Genomic DNA, 18631 nt, shown 5'->3' on the forward strand with positions numbered 1-18631 from the left:
TGTAACAAACAGTATGGCTCATCATCATGATCTCATCAAACGGGTCAAAGGGAGTTCAAATACTTGTTACTATCCCTGTTCCTTAGTAACATGTATTTCATGAGTAATGAGATATTCACAGTAGCTACAGAAAGACAAAACATTTTATACATAATCTTTACAGGTAAACTGATGAGAAAGAAACAATGAGTTGGTCCCAGCGAGCGAGCGTTCAGGCTGCAGATGACAGGTATGCAGATGGAACAGGTTGCCTGCAAGTCACCGAGAGGATATTGACACCTTTCCCTAAGCCCRTCTAATTCCGTTATTTTCACAAAACACTGAAGCATCAGTTCAAAATGTGTGTAATGCCTCCACTTGGAATTTGCACAYGCTTACGAGCAAATGAAGATGTAAGGCACAATTACAATGCATTAAAAGACTATATATACACCCTCCATAGCATTTAAAGATAATTCTTGAGGATATGGGCAACTGATGTTTTGTGTGTTGTTTACCCTCAACTGATCTGCTTATGATTCCTCTTTTATAATTTGTGTGTATTAGTGAGGAAAATAATGTCTCTAACAAACAGTTGCTTTCTAGGCAACAATCTGAATGGTCATGTTCTTATTTTTATTTCCTTTAAAAAATAACTGCCAGGTGACTTTATATGCCAGCAGCAATTATCTAGGAAACATATGTACTATTATATTCTTGTGTATGGCTTATGTTTGTGTGAATTAATGCTTCTGTTGTTGTCAATGAGAATGCCTCACCAGTAAGCTGATAGGAACACTTCACAGCTATTCCAGATTCATACAGTGCAATGTTTTCACAACACATAACACTACGAAATCACTGTATGAATCCAAGAATTCCTACCTCTCTTGTGGTTTGCAACTTGAACAGAAGAAACAGTTGACATAGCTAATTTGGGAGCAACTGGATAGGTAATAAAATAAACAGTTCATTAGACAAGGTATCAAATAGGAGCAAATCAAAAGCTTAAAATAACTTCTTTATTAACTAATTTTTTATTTAGCTTTAACGATGGTTCTTATTTTGTATGGTAAGGGAGGAAATTAGAGGAGAGTGGGTTATGCACATATCAGCTATTGAGTCAGAGGAGCTKAAACATCCAAGGTCAAGAAAGGGGGTGATTCAGCCCTGCACGTCTGGGCAACCCTGCATTTGAGGCTGCTTGAAGGGTCTTCCCAATCCATGACCACTGTTTGGTCCAGGGRCCATATGGTGGTCTGAGCAAAGCGTTTTATTAACTTTACATGCGTGTTTGTTCTGTCCTACTGGCATAAAATAAGCACCAATGTAATAAAACTACATATAGGTCATTTTCCAATGGTTATCTTCTTTGTACACTATCCTTGTCTCAAGTATGTAATCTACAGCAAATGTTTAACACTGTAACTCRCTGCAAATGTCTAATCTGAATAGAAATGCTTTTAAGGTTTTGTGCTTTGTGCTCCCTAGCAAAATGTCAGAACTAAATTAACTAAAGTTGGCTCTCTTTTTTTGGGAAGAAACACTGCATAATCTTGTGCTGTTTGAGATGCATAGTGCAATGAAGCTAAGTTTTATACCCCAAGCAGTATAATATTTTTTCATARTTTAAACCATGAAATCCATTAGAAATGCTAAGTGCTATTTCATTGGAGGTGTTTTGATTTTAAATTCCTGCAAATAATGTGGGTTAATCCTTACAGAGAGCAGAGATCAGTATATRTTTTTTGGTTTGTTTAAGGAACACATACAAAAATTAGAAAAAATATAATATGGGCTTAAAAAAAACCATTAAAACACTCAGTATCATTTCATTAAGGATATTTAGTTTAAAATGTATGCAATGAAATGTAGTGTACTTCTCTAAGCCTTACAGAGAGCAGAAGAGCAGCAATATAACTTTAGTTCTTGTATGCATGTGTGTATATGTCTCACTTGGTCATTGTAAGCAATGGCTAAAACACATGGTCCTTCTCTTAGCGGGAAGTAAAAAATCAGTAGCTATTTTCTAGATGATCTTTTCATGCATTTCCTTTTCTGTCTGTATTTGTTTTAGTGTAAAAGAGGCCTCCTTTGGATAGTTGCAACAAGCCAGACTCGTGCGAGGGTTTCTGGGAGGGAACAGTGGCTGGGGTAGTAAAGGAGGAGATCAAAAGGACTTTCTTTTTCATGAGCAATCATTTCGAAATGTGCAGTACAGATGAATACATCAAATAAGGCAGTATTTTGCTTCTGCTTTATTAGTCATCCTAAGTCAATCTGCCCCTTTGCAAGTGAATCATCATGCCACAGTCTGTCAATAATTTTTTTGTGTGGCACTTGAATTCCAGAAAAGTGCGAGTCTGTTCCGTGGGGAACTTGCTTGTGTTGTGCAGACTGCACAGGGGGAAATGCTGCTTAGTTCACTTAGAAAAAACAAAGTGGGAGCAAGACATGAAGCAATGGGTTGGATGGAGGCAATGGAAATATCTCTCACTCGAAAATCTTGCAACTTGTGCATAATGCAGACTGTACTGTCTATGCAATGCAAAGTTCTCTAGGGATTCTGTTCAGCTTAACATATGTTGTAAGTTAGGATGCTAAGTGATGTATCAGTAGCACTTTTGTGTATCGATCCTTTTAACTTTTGTGTCTACTTTTGCAGACTCTTTTGCAGCGAGGCTGTGTGTGATCTGTGTGTTGGAAGAATCCCTTTTCAGGTATGACTTGTTTTATGATAATTCTTAATGGATATTTTCAAGTAGAACAGTGCTACTTAGCACCGAGATAAAAATTAGTTGGATGTTGTTATTTTTGTCATCATATGGGACTTTCTGAAAGCAATTTCAGTAATTTGAGAGCACTAAGAATTTTTATAACATCCTACCTTGATTTGGTTTAGAAACCTCAAGGGAAGAAATATTCGGCCAAATCCTATCAAACTTTGGAGGATCTGCGTGCATCGGGAAAAATCAGGATTTGTTATTTACATCTGTGATATTATTCTAAACAGGCAAGCATATGGACAAAGACACAGGTTACAAACAGTCCATGTCGCACTTGAACAGTACAGAACTTCACACCGAACAAGAAAACAAGCAATTGATGATTCCCAAAACACTGAACGGACATAAAATACTGTGYGGAACAGTTTATCTTCCATGGTTTCAAGTATCAATTTTGTTGAGAAGGAGGTACACTAGACAAGTATATATGTTTCTGACGCTAGTAACAAATTAGGAACCTGTATTCATGCTTTTATGTTAATCTGCTCTGTAGAGATAAAGTGACAGTATCCAGACAAATACAAATTTCTTAMCAAAGACATACATCTTACCGTAATATCCTCTTTCAGGGAGTTTTGACTGAATTATTGTTCTGTTATCAGAAAAAAAATATATATATTTACCAGAGGAGTGAACTTTTTCTTTTGCTCTCAAGCTGTGTTTTATCTGTTTGCTACCATCTCTATTGATATATTGCACAGCTTGACTGKTTTTTTTTTTTATCTACATTTCCTAAAGCCCCCTAATGTGTTGCCTACCTCTAGAAGCATTTGTTTTTCTGTTCTGCAGAAGAAGCTGTGTGTCTTTAGAGTGTCTTTCCCTTCAGCCAACGTATCTAGGGGCTGGGCAGTGGGGAATGACCTCCCTTAGCAGAAATGAAGCTGAGAGTAGGGAGGAGGGTGAGGAAAAGGAAAGAAAACTTTCATTTGGGCCCTGTTTTGGGAAATAACTAATATTCTCTCTTTTTTTTTTTTCTGTCATGAAAAAAAATTGTTCTCTTCTCCTTGTTCACTGGCAGCCCCCATTTGCTTTGCCTTTATTATCAGATTTGGGCAATATTTTTATCATCACCTGAATATTGTAACAGTTGTTTTCTTTACTATGGGCTGAAAAGGATGTTCCATAACTGTTTTATCAGCCTATACAGCACTGATGGTTTTTGAGGAGTGAGATATTTCTTAATTTCTGCACATAAGATTTTGGGCAGCTAAGTAGTCTGCAGCTGCAACTTGACTGGCATCAAAGGTCTACGCTGGCAGGTCTTTTTGAGGAAGGCCCATTTCACTGTTAAAACAGACAGTCTTGGCAGAAGACCTCCAAGGATGCTACAGAAAAACCCAAACCAAATCAAACCAAAAATCCTTGCAGCTTCAAACATCTGATTTGGAGGGAAGGAAGGAAGCTATGGTCCTTTCCTGGGTAACTTCTGATGGATCTGTGAAGGCTGAGCAGACATTTGCTGGGGGGGCTAGATGTCCTAAGCTTCCTCCCAAGCAGAGAGAAGCAATTCAAGGAAAGGATTATGACCTGAACCATATCAGTTATTGCTAGGTAGTCTTCTGCACTTTGAATGAGCTGCGATCCAACTACTTCATCATCTCTGCCTTTTTGTACTTTTTCCTTATCACAGGTATATGTCTTGATTAGAAATAACCTGCATCTTCTGAGCAGATCCACCAATTCTCACACATAGGAAGTGCAAACCCGGTCAGAGTGTGGGACACAAGGTACGTGCAAGCCATGCCTACGTAGCTGATCCCATGCTGATCCCATGCACCTCAGGGCCTTCCTTCTCCTTTGGAAACAGGCATGGATTAGATTGGGTTAAGGAGCTTCAAGCACACAAAGGAGTAGTTGCACAAGGGTGGCTACTTATTTGCACACTTAATTAACTGGTCAACTTTTGCGATGACTTTTGGGCTGGACCAAATATCAGAGAATACATATACATATCATGAATGAAAAAGGAAGGGCAAACTTTACTGATTGCATTGGCCCCATTGTCCCTGACTCTCTTTCTCCTTAGCCACAGTGAAATATTAGATTTGCTACAGAAAACTAATTCTATAAATGCTATGGATCTGTTCTCATTTTAGCAAACTGACTTAAAATGAGGATTATGACTTGCTCTAAAAAAAGGCTAGTACTTCCCTGAGACCTGAAATTATATTGAACTGAGTTTGTTAATGGGCAGCCAGGATAATAAAGAGTGTATTTATTATCCCTGAAGACTACCAATTAATGTTATTGGGTTCAGATAAACATAGAGCCATCTATGGACTGCTGGAGGTCTTCTGGTTCAGCCCCTATTCATAGCAGGGTCAGCTTCAAAGTTAAATCGTGTTGTGTGGGGTCATATCCAGCTGAGACCAGGTGACATCTTCAGCTTCTCCGGGCTGCTTGGTAATGCAGTTAATGCTCCCGGACACTTTTCTTCCTCCTACATTTCTTGCACATTTTCTTGAAAATGTTTAAGTCTCTTAATCATTGGATGATTCCCCCCCTCCCGCCTCATATCTGTACTCATGGAATATATTATCTGCAAGATTATAGGTCTCCCAATAAAAGCCTTTCTTTTTATCTTTGAAATTCTCTGTTTCTTTATGGAGATTACTTTAAATGCTTTATTGAAAAAGATATGTGAGACTTCCAAGGCAAAGAATTTTGACTGTCATTCCCACAAGTATATGGGAGCAGATGAGTCATCCTTTGAGCAGACATCAGTAAGATTCATTTAGCAGCTAGTTACTCTTTTATAGAAACTTGTGAAAATATTTCTAGTCCTCCGTGATTATCACTAAAGGCTTTATCTTTAGAGGAACTGACTAGACAAACTAAGCTTTCCTGCAACAGCTCCATGTATGGACAGTCTGTTCTGTAATAGAAATAATTATGTTCCAGAATAATTAATTAACTGTGGACTAGGTAGTCTAAAAGAGACCTTGGGTCAATCTACAAAGGATACTACTCTACTGTATTTTATTCTGTGATAGTTATTCTGGGTAGACAAGGTTGCAGATTTGGGAAAGTGTATCAAAAGGGGCATATTTAGTATATTTCTAAAAAATAAAGATGTTGAAGACATGAAGAGTACAGGTAAGACATATGTCTTATCAGAAAATGCATTAATGCATTGTAAATTTCCGAATTCCTAGTTAATTTTATTCCAAATTTGAGTATTGACAGAAAATATCTTTTGGAGAAATCCTAGGTTCATGAAGTAAGGAGAAACTGATTGCATGGTCTTTATTTCCTTATAATCATTTCTTTCATGTGTTTCCCCAGTGCCTATTTTGGGACACATAATATCAGAATTACCTATTAAATGTAAATAGAGTCTATCGGAATTGCAGTCTGCATCTTGTGCTACATGATGGGGGAAATAACCAAAATGAATTGACATTTTCAATTGGGTTCCAACTAGACAGTTGCACGTTCAAAGAAAAAAATACCCCAACTGTCATGATGTTGGCAGGCATTAATCAGTGCCTTGTTGCTTTCTTGTTCCAGCCAAGCAAGGAGCTGGCAGAGGATGAGAGCATCCCGTATTCCTGTGGCGAGGCGCCCTCCTTCCGTGGGGAAGCTCTGCGCTACCGCGCTCGGCCCGGCTGGGATCCGTCTGTCTTGGGAGCCGGGTGAGCCGCCACCTCCCGCACACAGGGCATGTGCTGGGAAGCACTTCGAGTCAATCAGTCACTCTTGGGTAATGCTCACCCTAGGAATGCCTAGGGAGTGCGTGGGGGGACTGCTGTTGTCGTTTATTTGCATTATAACAACAGCAGGGAATCCTAGGCCATTCAACAAGTTCTTAACTTTCCTACAACTCTTATTTAAAACACAGAAAAACACTTAAAAAATGTGAGGGTGATTTTCATCTTTTGGGGAGAAGTCCAAGTTTCCAGTCCTAGAAGACTGCCCTTCCATTGCCTGTTTAGCCCATGAGTAACTGAGAGTTAAGTTTTTTTTTTCTTCCAAACATGTAGAAATTTGCTTTGCTGAGTGTAATGGAGTCACACATATGTCAGGTTTTTTTCAAATATTACTGTTAGACAAATAATTGAGGATGATTAAATAGAGTTTTCAAATCATTGCCAGGTTTAATAATTGCTGAAATAATTGGATGCATTCATATCAAATGATATTTTAGCATTTCTTGCAGACATCAGAGTCCTGTGGTTACAGCATTTCTGTCTCATTAGATCTGTTTCAAGTCATGATAATCTACCTCATAAATTTACTTTTTAGCATTTAATAACACCGCAAAGTTTAGCTCATCAAAAGAAGGGATGAAATGCCAAGAGTTAACATGAAAAAAACTCTCCCCATTTATTTTGTAGGGTTAAAAAAAAGATTGAGGATAATGTTACTTGATTTTTTTTTCTTTTTTTTTTTTTTTTTTCTTTTTTTTGAGGGGGTGGGAAGCAATTTAGGAAATTTCATACCTGTTCTCTTGAAGATGTGGTTGTTTTATGGCAGCTCCTGGACCATAACAGGTTTTACAATTGTTGACAGAATTTGGATGGAATTAGTCCTTTGGTTTCCTTGTTTTTTCTCAGAGTAGAAGGAAGCAATCTGTTTAGATGTGTTTTTTTTTTTTTTTTTTTTTAATTTGGATATCAGAAAAAATTCCTCTGGTTTTAGCAAGTGTTGACTAGTTCTTCTCAAACAACCAACGTTTGAAGGACTATACTTCAATTATAACTATTTCCAGTGAAATAATGAATGGAAAAACAAATTATTCTCTTGATAGTTTTTCTCTTTTATTGGGTCAGCTTTTTCCTGCTGACACTGAAAGATCCTGAAATTTGCTATTTAGGGGGTTATCAAACTGTAACACATAGCTGATGAAGAAAAGTAAATCAAGACCTGATTCAGAAATCAGCTTGCTGATTTGGAGACCTCATTCTTCCCTTTTAGTTTAATCAGTAAACTGATTACATGTCTAAAGGATAGCAAAAACGGATAGGAAAAGTTAAATAAACAAAAAGCAGGGAGAATACATAAAGAAGTGCATAGAAAATACTTTTTCTTTCAGTAACTTCTGTGCAAGCTTTAAAGATAACAGATTTTTAAATACTTTCAAGGATCATATCTGCTCTCTATATTCTCTATATTTCTGAGCAACTAGACTTCTGAGAAACTAAACACTGCGCAATCTGTTTTGCACAGCTACGTGGTACCTATGGAATACTGCCTTATTTTCTATAGTTGGCCATCGCATCACTGTTCATTAACAGTTAAAACAAAGATAACTGGGATAACTGAGTAATTTCCTATATATTACAGTAAATAAAAAAGCCCTGAACAGGGAATTGCACAGATAGACTTGTTTTCAAAGTAAATAGATACAATGAAGTTAGATTTGGGATGAAAAATAAGAGACAGTGACATGACTAAGCTATCATTGGTCATGGCTGCTAAACTGGTGAGAATGGCCCTTCCTATCTGTTAAAATTGGTGGATCTGTCAGAACGAAGCCAAACAAACCCCAATACTCTTGCAAGCTGCAGTGGAACAACCTATCTATTATTATTATTATTATTATTATTAATAATAATAATAATAATAATAATAATAAATAATAATAATGATAATTAACAATAATTATTATTATTATTTTCCAGGATTTGGGTAGTCCGTGACCCTTCCCTCCCAAGGTACACGTGTGTGCCCGGTGCTGGGTCAGCTCAGCTGTGCTGCTTATTGAACTCCACGCAGGTTATTCAAGGGAGAAGTCCTAGTTATACAAAGAAAAACAGCTTTGGTACAATGGAAACTGCTGAGTAAGTAAACAACTCATTTTGGTTTCTGTTTGGAATGTTAAATTTTCTTTCAAATCTGGRATTGAAATTAATACATGATACCACATAGCCTATCAAAATGTCCTTTCAGATAGTGATTTTTATAGAAGTGATTTTTTTTTTCTTAGCGTAGAAGATTTGTTAAAATAAAATWGAAGTGAAAAAAGTGGAGGGCTTGGAAGTGCTGAAGTAAAGGAAATAAAACAAATACTGTTGCTTTCTTGATATAATAATTTACTCATATAAGGCGATTGCCTGAGACGAGGTGACTGATTAACAGTATTATTTATCCACAAATCAGATTTGGACAAAATGGAATTAAAGTCAGGATGTATTGGTACTGTGTCCAAAATAATATTTATACACACAGTCTGAAGACCTTATTTAAATGGTTTGAAGGGCAAAAAACAACTTAATGGTCTCTTAACAATCTCTCTCTCTCTCTCTCTCTCTGTAAAATTTGACCTCAAATAATAATAGAGAAGAAACAATGTACAACCTGGCTGTGAATGTTTCTCTCCTACTGACGTGTGGGGGCCCTACACACACACTCGTTCACAGTTCCGCACTCTAATGGCTTTAAACCTGCAACTGTCGAGTTTGTGAGGGCAAATGTCATGTCTGGCAACAGTGCGAAAGCAGGTCCAAAATCCTGCCAGTGATATTAAAAAAAAAAAAAAAACAAAAAAAAAAAAATTTTTTTTTCCAAAACCTTTGGATATATATATTTACCACATTGAAACTTTGTAACAAGCATGTAAAAACACAAAATTTCACTCATCCTGACACAGTTGCTATTCCTGAAAAATACCTACCAGCTTTCTCAAGGTTAAGAAACCAATGAAGAAAAAAAAGAAAAAAAAAAAAAAAAAAAAAAAAAAAAAGCCCATTGAATCTTTTAGTTTTCTGTCTTGCATTCATTATCATTTCAAAAAAATTCTCCTAATTTGAAATTGGCTATAAAGAAGAACAAAACCATCCAGAACAAAGCAGAAAATACCATTTGATTATCTTGATTGCATCTTGCACTCGGCTGTACGGTCTGTCTCTAAACTCTGACTCATCTGCCACCAGCAGGCTTTAAGGTGATAATCACCCACACAGAGCTATTTGCACATCATGTCAATCCTAGCCCATGCCTAATTATACCCTTTATAACTAACTGTTTAGCATAATTAGTGGAATTATGCTTTACAGGAAAAAAGATGGAAGCTATAGGTTAGCAGATTAAAGCTTTTTGAAGGCATACAGGAACAAACTAGTAACGGTGGTGTTTGCTCACAATAATGAACATTTTGGTGCATAAAATCGTACAATGATTATTTACAGCACGCAAAATAATGTAGGTTGTGTAATATTTACATTCTGTATGTAGACATTGCTGATTATAAAAATTTACAAAATGGTTTTGGGACTCATTAATTGCTAACACTCTCACCAGTGTTTTTCCAGACATGGCTGAAAAATGCTGAAAGGACCAGCATTGGAGTCAGGAATGCTGGAAATGACCCGAGAACCTGTTATCCGACTGATAGACAACAGCAGGTACAAATGACCTTAATGGGAAAGCTCTGGTTGAATTACTTTTTTCTAGATGATCAGAAAGGATGTTTACTTAATGACCACTCTTTCTTTGTTCACTCTTTATGATGTGCTACTTTAATACAAGATCCTTTAAGGTTTTAAAAAAAAAAAAAAAAAAAAAAAAAACACCAACAGAAAACCCAGAATGACACATACGTGCGCACACTGGTAAATATATTTGCTATTCTTGCTGGGCATGCTTGGTTTTTGTTTGAAAAGTGTTAAATGCACATCTGTTGGAAGTGGCATCCTCTTTGCATGCTGGCAGTTCAGTGCTCAGGTGCCTCCTTCCTCTGTGCCCTATGCACTAGGAAAAGCCTGGAGTGCACGAAAGGCAGCTCCCCAGGTTAGGGTTTGCAGCCCGGCAAAGTGAAACCCAAGCTGCATCTCTCCTGGGGAGCTTCTTTTCCCTGGATGGGGGAAAATCTCCTGATATGAACCCAAACATTGTACTAGCCTAGGCAGAAGAAGAAATTGTGCAGAATCCATTAAAGCAGTCACAACTAATTCACCTTGCTTATTTCTCTGTTAATTCCACTAAATTCTCTCAGAAAGCAGGTTAAATCTATGGGGTTTATTCTTGTTTATTCTGCTATTTCTGTCCTATAGGAAAGATGTTCAGAACATTGTGCAAGTGGAGCTGCATTTCCCTGAGTTTTTAAGAAAACAAAACAAAAGAACAAACAAAAAACAACTGAAAAGGCCAAGGAGAGTAGTCTGTATTTACTTGGGCTCATGAAGAGAGGCTCATGCTTCAGCCTTTCCAGGTAAGCAGATAAATTTGTTGAATTCTACCACATTATTCTAATACATTTATATCAGGTTTATAATAATGCATAGCCTTAAAGTAACTGCTGTATTTCCTGTGGATGTTAAACAGAATAATCTCTATTTTTAATAGATAAGCAGTGCTAATCACCCCAGTATAAAATGCAAAGAGGTCACAACGCATCCTTTCAGGTCACCATGGCTTAAAAGATAATTGAGTTTCCCTATTAAGTTTTCAAAGGCCAACATCTGCTGATGCTCAGAAATGGTGGATGTGGTCGTATGAAGTGTAAAGTGAAAACACAGCCAGAGAGTCCATGCAACACAGTACTACGAAACTAGAGCAAAACCAAGCTCCAAAGAGCTATTTTCCCACTTATCCCATTTCTGTTACTGATGGCAGGAATGCTCCCGATAGGCAGTTTATACCACTGTCATCTCACTGTGTTTGATTTAGTTCATCTTTTGATTATAAAACGGGTGTGTAAAGGCAAGGTTTTGAACGTAGCACATTGCTACGTGTTTGCAGTTGTGCAAATGTCAAAGCAGATACTAAAGCAGAAAAATTACACAATTAAAATGGAAGGCTTTCCCTTGGAAGTTACTGTCCTTGACGCTGTTTCCCTCTTTAGAGGTGTAAAACAGCTGCCRTGGCGTTCAGCTGGTAGCACTGCTCTCATTTATGAGCAGGCTACTTTGGATGGCATTAAACTTGCTGTCTACAGGTGACAAATCAGTGCCTATTCGTGAGCTTAAGTTACCTGAGCTGATTTAGAAATGGAGAGACCTGACTGTGCATCGTAAGAAGCAATGCAGTTTTATCCAAATTATTATGGATTATATGGAGCAGGATATCAGGTATGGCAAATCGTATTTTACCACAGTGATATTTTATCATTGTGCTAGTCCTGCTTTGCACAGAACTTCCAACAGATTCTAGCAAATATGTTACATGTACTAAACTGAAAACTGAAAAATATTTTTTAATAAATTCTTTCATTTGAATTTCCACACCCACCCACCTACACATGTTTACAGACAAGTGCACACACACAAAACTAATGCTGCTATACTTATCCATCATTAAGAAACACTTTTTGGGGAAAATACCCTCAACAAATATTTTCTGTGCAACTGTCTTTTAATTCTGTGTAGTACACTCAATTTTATAATATGCAGCTTTCATTTGGTGATCAAAAATTATCAGGAAATTTGTGCTAGAAAGGAGATACACTGTCCTGAGTGACCTTGTCTCTGATCACAATATATGGTTGCATTTTAATGCAATGGGGGAAAGCCAAGACTTGCCAGTGCTCTGTAAGGCACGTTTCAGAGAAACATTGTCTGCAACAGAAATGGATTTTGGGAAAATAGGTCCAAGAAAGTTGAATGACAATGCAAAACAATACTGTTTGTATTACTTACTACCAATACTGGAAATACTGGGTATACCTGTAGAGAAAGAAAGCAAAAAATGTACTGTTAGCCATTTGTTGTAGTTGGCTGAGGTGTTAAACCTGAGAGACTGCAAACGATTTTCTCCTAATTTTCAGAATGTTACATCAATAAACAGTTAAACACAAACAGTTACCGATACGCATCCAGACCTTTCTAAATGGAGAGCCTGTAGGTTCTTTAATATGAGACTGCAGGGACCACAAAAATGTATTGACAGATGGGTTTTTTTGGGACCTAAACCAGCTCTCTGAACTTCATGGATTTGTTCAGAACACTTTTGTATTTGAACTAACCAGCYGTTAGGTTTAATGCTGTGGATAAAAATATCAGTCATGCATGTATTATGCACATCAAGGAAAATAATTTAACCAAGGGATAGATGTCCCACTAGCTGCTTTGGCCAACTGCTTAAATCAGTTGATACCTTCTGTTGCATTATCTGTATAACTGTATATAGCTATTATTTTTTCCCTCTTTTACCTGATGGTTATCTAAATTAAGGTATGGAAAAGAAATGTAATGGAGCAAAAGGATCTAATGTATTAGGCTGCTCACATTGATTAAACCTCTTATTGATTTTTTTTTGCTTCCATCTCCATGCTGAGTTAATGTAAGGAAATCACCCTGAAGGCAGGGGGTATTTCCAGAAGTGGTGGCTCTGCTGAGAATTAAACCTTCACTCAGATCAGCAAATTCCCATATTGCAGGATGCAGTCCCAGCTTTGGCTTATAGCTTTGAGTGCCCCTGAAGGCTGCGTGGTGGAGATATATATGGGTGTGCAATCTTTTCAAAAATCTCTTCTTTAGATAAAATAGCAGCATGAATGGCACTACTGCTACTCTGGGTTAGAGTCACAAATTGCAGCTCAGTGCTTAAAACCTGGATATTTGCATACTATTAGTTAAATACAGTTCACTTCTTGTAAGTTTTATGGACGCTTGATGGCTTGCATTTTACTACAGAAATCTGTCTTATTTCTCCATTAAACATCTGCTCTGCTTCTTCCAAAGTCTTTCCTGAAGTTGTGTCTAACTTGGAGCTGGTTTGGACCCATTCTGCAGTTAAGCAAGCTGAGAAGAAATTATGTTCACTGGCAGCAAGGCTGTAAAGTCAGGTCAGAAACCTCTCTGCATTGTGTCATGGCTAAGGCAGTGCTGGAATAATTGCATTTACAAAAGGGGAGTCTGTTGTGTTTCACCATGCCCATCCTGGGACATCTAAACCCGGCTACAGGTTTTATATCCCTTATGGAACCTGTGGCCTGGCAGAGCGCCGAGCCCTGTGCTGGAGACGGCCCCTGCTGGCAGTGGGCTCCATATACCCAGATGTTGTTTGTAAAATTAATTCTTTTTTCTTTCTTCTGAGATTAACAAGATTCCAAAATTCTAGAATCATGTAGTAAGTATTAAAAGATAAAAACATCAGTATAATAGAAAAAAATGATATTAACTTCCTAGAAACAACAAAAATTTTTTATTCCACTACTGTAATTATCAGTTGGAAGAGATTATCAACATAAAATTCCTATCCCCTTGCCTTAAATGACAAAAAAGCAATCAATTTTAAACCTATTTTCCCCAAATATTCCGATAGTGGCTTATTTACATTTTTGCAAGTCATGTAGCTGTTTTAAATTACCAAGATTCATTTCCCTGTATACATGGATGGAAAGTGCATGGATACCTACTAAAATACTGCATCCTCAYACTGCTGCTGTGAAAGGGTGTTTCCTTTTCCTTTTGGGTATTCTCCCTTCCCAGTGCTTCAGCTCTCCTCTTTACATGTGAACACTCAAATGGCCTTCCTCTCCAGGCCAAGCTGTAGCCAAGGGAGAGGTTTCCATGGTTTCCATGCAAACCTGCACTCCTTTTTTTTTTTTTTTTTTTTTTTTTTTCTCTTTTTTTTAACTGTATTTCAAAATTTGCAATGAATTCATAGTGATAAACGCTTCCTAGGAAGACAATAATGAAAGCAAGATGTTGGCTTGCCTGAAGGGCTCTGCATTAATGTTGCTAGGTCGTCTTCAGGTGCTGTTTGAAAAATTCTATTGCTATTTCCATGCCAAACTACTGTGACCTTCTTTAATCAGCTTGACTTTTGGAATACCTGGTTTCCCTGTGTAATACGACCTGTCTTGATTAGTGCACAACTTCACAGAGAGCATGGAAATGGCATTTCTTAGTTCTCTAGAAAAGAGATGGTTCTGTCCTCTGTCTGCTCCTCCAGACACAGGGCTTGACTTCATGAGATCCAGAGGCACCCATTGTTGGCACTGTTGTGCCCCAGTCAGTCCTTTCTTTCAGGCTGAGCTGAGGTTGAGGCAAGTCCTGTTAGCAGCTGGGAGCTGGTTCCTGCCGAGTGCTGAGCAGTTTGGGGCAGGTTATTAGTCATGGAGGGACTGACAAGGAGTGAGTGGACTATGATGGAAGGGAGGCCTTGATGSAGCAAAGAACCAAAGGGATGCTCTAAACCAAAGAACCAGAGATGCTCTAAACAGGAGGAGGAAGAAAAGGGCTCATCCGACTGCTGGGGAGAAATGCTTTCTTGTATTAAAAGTACACAGAAATTCAATAAGATCACTCAGAGTGTCAAAACATATTGCAGAGCAAACTATCCATAGCATGTGGCAGCACATGGGAATAAATGTAATCATAAAATAGTCAATAAGGTAGAGTGAAAACATAAAATAAATGTTATGCAGTCGACAAATGCAGAGATATTGTTAGTATCAGTAAACAACAAAATACTCAGTGCTCTGCCGCAAGCACAATAAAGGGAAAAATGCTTTGCATTCTTCTGAGAAAGTCACGTTGACTGATAATGAGAAGGATACAGAAAATAGCTTTATATCAAGGTTTAGGCTGCAATTAGACAGCGATCTGGGAAGGATCCTAAATTTCACAGAGTCACAGAAYGGTTGAATTTCATGAGCACTGGCTTGCAAGAGTATAATAAAGTCTTATTTGCTGAAAAAAATGGTAGAAATAGAACAGGGGAGGCAACATAAGTTGCAGTTTGGAAAGATTTTTAAACCAACATTAGACTTATTGTTGAATCTGTGTAAATTTTCAGAATTTAGAGGATCTTGAGAGGAAGGATCATCTTTTGTGAAAACTAAACTTTGTTTCATTTAGATATCTAGATTTTARCTGTGTTTTATTTAAACACAAAATCATATAAAACAGAAAACCCTCAAGCCCATTTAAAATGAAAAATATTTTGGTAGCATTAGAAGTGGGTCTGAAAATGGAGGAAGGAAGAGAATCAAAGACACATTGTGCTGCTAGAGATAACAAACACATCCGAAGCAGGAGTTCTCCTAGAGATGACTGTGTAGGTAGGCCACCTAGGTACAAGAGCACTAAATGCTACATTAAGAGTTTCTTTTGATGTTCAAAGATGGAAGACTGGAGAGATTGTCACATTGCCACTGAGGAAGTTTCTGAATGTCTCTCTTTTTTTGAAGGTGCTTTAGAAGACATAAATAATGATGAGCAATAACAAATCACCACAAGGTGGTATTCACCCACAAAGCATATTAAAGCAACTCAAATATGAAATTTCTGAGTTAACAACTGTAACATGTAACCTGTCACTTATGTCAACCTTGATGCCCAAGAAATGTTGTAACTGTGACACCAGTCTTTTAGAAAGGGCTTTAAGGCTGATTCCTGTAATAACAGTAAAAAGCAGACGCCTTTCAAGCTCTTGCAAAAACACACCTCACATCTAGAGCACATCTTGTACTCACATCTAGAGCCTCCCATGCAGTTTTAGTTCACCTGCTTAAAAGTGACACTGCAGAACTAGAAGAACACAGGAACAACCCAGATGATCAGAGATGTGACGTGACTTCTGTGTATGAACAGATTATACAGATTAGGGTTCCCATATAGAAATCAGACAGGGGAGTGGGCATGACAAGTCTATGTAATCATGAATAGTATAAAGCATGTAAATGGATGGAGGGATAATAATGTATTATTCACTATTTCTTCAATCCAAGGAAGTGCAGGCTTAACTGAATAAGAGGACTTTAAACCAAAGGAGGTAACCATGTTACTTAGTGGGTAATTAAAAGGTGAAATGCGTTGCCATAATATGTCACTGAAATCATTCTTGAGAAAGCTGGGGCTCTGCCCATACAGTGACCAGTTAGGCAGRGTTCTGAAGCATGTTCCAGCTCAGAAATATGTTTTATTGCTGGAAATGGGGAAGGCAAACAAGATATCCTCTACATTCACCCTACTGAAAAATTTTGGCAAGTTCCTGGTGCTGATTACTTGTAAAGTCAGCATTTGAGGCTATAGATAAAGAGTTGTTTGGCTCCAATAAACTTACATTATCAAGATGCTATCAAAATACTAAAATAAATGAATAGCAAAACCTTGCTATCATTTGCAGAGGGCTTCAGTTTTGAGGGAGCTCCATAACGTTATAGTTTCTCTGACCAGCTTCAGGTAGTGTTTGAATGTGTGCCCTGGTCCTTTTGGTGTAGGCTCGACTGATGTAAAATTATGTAACCGACCCAGCAGACTGTGTTTAGAAACATCCCTGCCCTGTTCAGATGTATCTTGTCCCCCATACAGAGGAATAAGGTAGCAACTGCACTCAGTGTGTGCGCATGTGTACACATGTGTGTGTGTGTGTGTGTGTATATATATAATATATATAAAATATATATACATATGTAAATAAAATCTAAGCTTGTAAATCTCTTTTTTTCTTTCTGAACAAATCTTTGAAGTATTAATTCTATGAGTCATACTGTCTTTTTTTGTAATGCAAGGAAAAAGTGAATACTCTTACAAAATGTTTTTGCCCCTCTTTCTCAAAGTTCCTTTTTTTTTTTCCTCTTAGTAGGAATTTTATCATAATTTCATGCTCCCACACTTCACGGTTTGTTACTTGGTCTATTACTCTCACATTTAACTTGATAAGGTCCTGCTTCCTGTGATACTCATTTTTGAGTTTTGATTCCTCACAGCTGCTGCTTTGAAGTCTTAGATAACATTCTAGGGATTGCACTTGCTCCTGGTTTTAAACTTTCCATTCAGCTGTAGTGCATAGCTCTGTTTCTCCTAAATAACTTTTCAGTGAATTGTTATATTTTAATATTCTAAAATGAACAATTTGCTTTTAATCAGGGCAAAACTCTGGACTTTCTTTTAAAAGAAGCTAATAAGTTCTGTTAAAGGGTTGATGATTTATCCTCATCTTCTTTATTCCTTCCCCCAAAGGAATTTAAATATGTTACTCAGTTTAGGATGGATCTGAGCCATTGTATAATTCGTACACGTGTGCGAGGAGGAACCGATGCTTATACTTGTCTTTGTGCCCACTCTTTTTGAGCACCTTTTTCTCTTGAACCTTATCCTGACCAGGACCAGTAAAGGCAGCTGTCAACAGCTCCTCTGGATAACACCAAGTGCACTGGAATGGTGTGTGTGCACATGCTTGAAAGCTAGTTGGAAAGGGGCAGATATAACAAGTTAGTTTTTGTCCTCACTTCCCCTCTTAAACATGATTAAGATCAGGTACAAGCTTTTCCTCCCCAACTTTTACCTCTACGATTCTATGTCAAAAATAATCTAGTCTGAGGTTTGCAAATTTTCTTAAATGGAGATAAAATGAGCAAGGACTCATCATGGGAGTGGAAGTTAGTGTTTTTGGTGAATGCAGAGCAGTACGAATGTGTGAATGGGGAGCTGGGGGAGCCATGGCTGGGTGCCTCAGTACTGCAGAGGCACCCACTRGCTCCTCTCATTTCTTTTTCTTATTTCTTCCTGTTTTCTTACTCCTTAGCCCTTGCTATCCAGTGTCCCGGGGTTTTGTCTAGAGATACAACCGCGCAAATTCTTTACAAGCATGGGAGCACACAGATAATGCAGACTTACAATTAACACAGGCTTTTAGCTCTGTCAGATTATGTGCATTGAGACATAAATAAATGACCAACTTTTGCTAGCACATAGCTTCCTTCAGTGTCACTATTTGGGGCAGAGTTCTAATAATGAAACAATCCATATTATGCAGAACTACTTACAGATATTAGCAGTGCCCTTCGGTATGGGGAGATAGGAGCCAGGGCTCCACGGTCGGCCCTGGTAATTTTTCTTGCATTTTCCACAGTCTGGACCAGTTGTGTTATGCTCACATTCACAAAGCAGTCTTTTGTTTTCTTCTTTACAGCCAGTAGCATGAAGGTTGCACTTACACCTATTTAAAAAAAGAAAAAGAAAAAAAAGAGGAGG

At 37.7% G+C, this 18631-nt stretch overlaps 1 protein-coding gene across 6 annotated transcripts in view; it reads right to left on the reverse strand.

The window, feature by feature from the left end:
• The window catches only part of NTNG1 (netrin G1), a 125630-nt gene that overhangs the window by 30798 nt on the left and 76201 nt on the right, over nt 1-18631 (reverse strand). For 2 of the 6 annotated variants that reach the window (XM_026043862.1, XM_026043858.1), the window contains exons 4-7: nt 18424-18596; nt 12344-12370; nt 2867-2932; nt 865-924 (exon numbers count right to left, since the gene is read on the reverse strand). In XM_026043862.1, coding sequence (XP_025899647.1) covers nt 865-924; nt 2867-2932; nt 12344-12370; nt 18424-18596 — 326 coding nt within the window. The remainder of the gene's footprint in view (nt 1-864; nt 925-2866; nt 2933-12343; nt 12371-18423; nt 18597-18631) is intronic. The other 4 variants (XM_026043860.1, XM_026043859.1, XM_026043857.1 and 1 more) reach the window with 2 other exon arrangements.

This window comes from Nothoprocta perdicaria, unplaced genomic scaffold, assembly GCF_003342845.1.
Source record: "Nothoprocta perdicaria isolate Ctin4 unplaced genomic scaffold, notPer1 scaffold_34, whole genome shotgun sequence".
Lineage (NCBI taxonomy): Eukaryota > Metazoa > Chordata > Aves > Tinamiformes > Tinamidae > Nothoprocta > Nothoprocta perdicaria.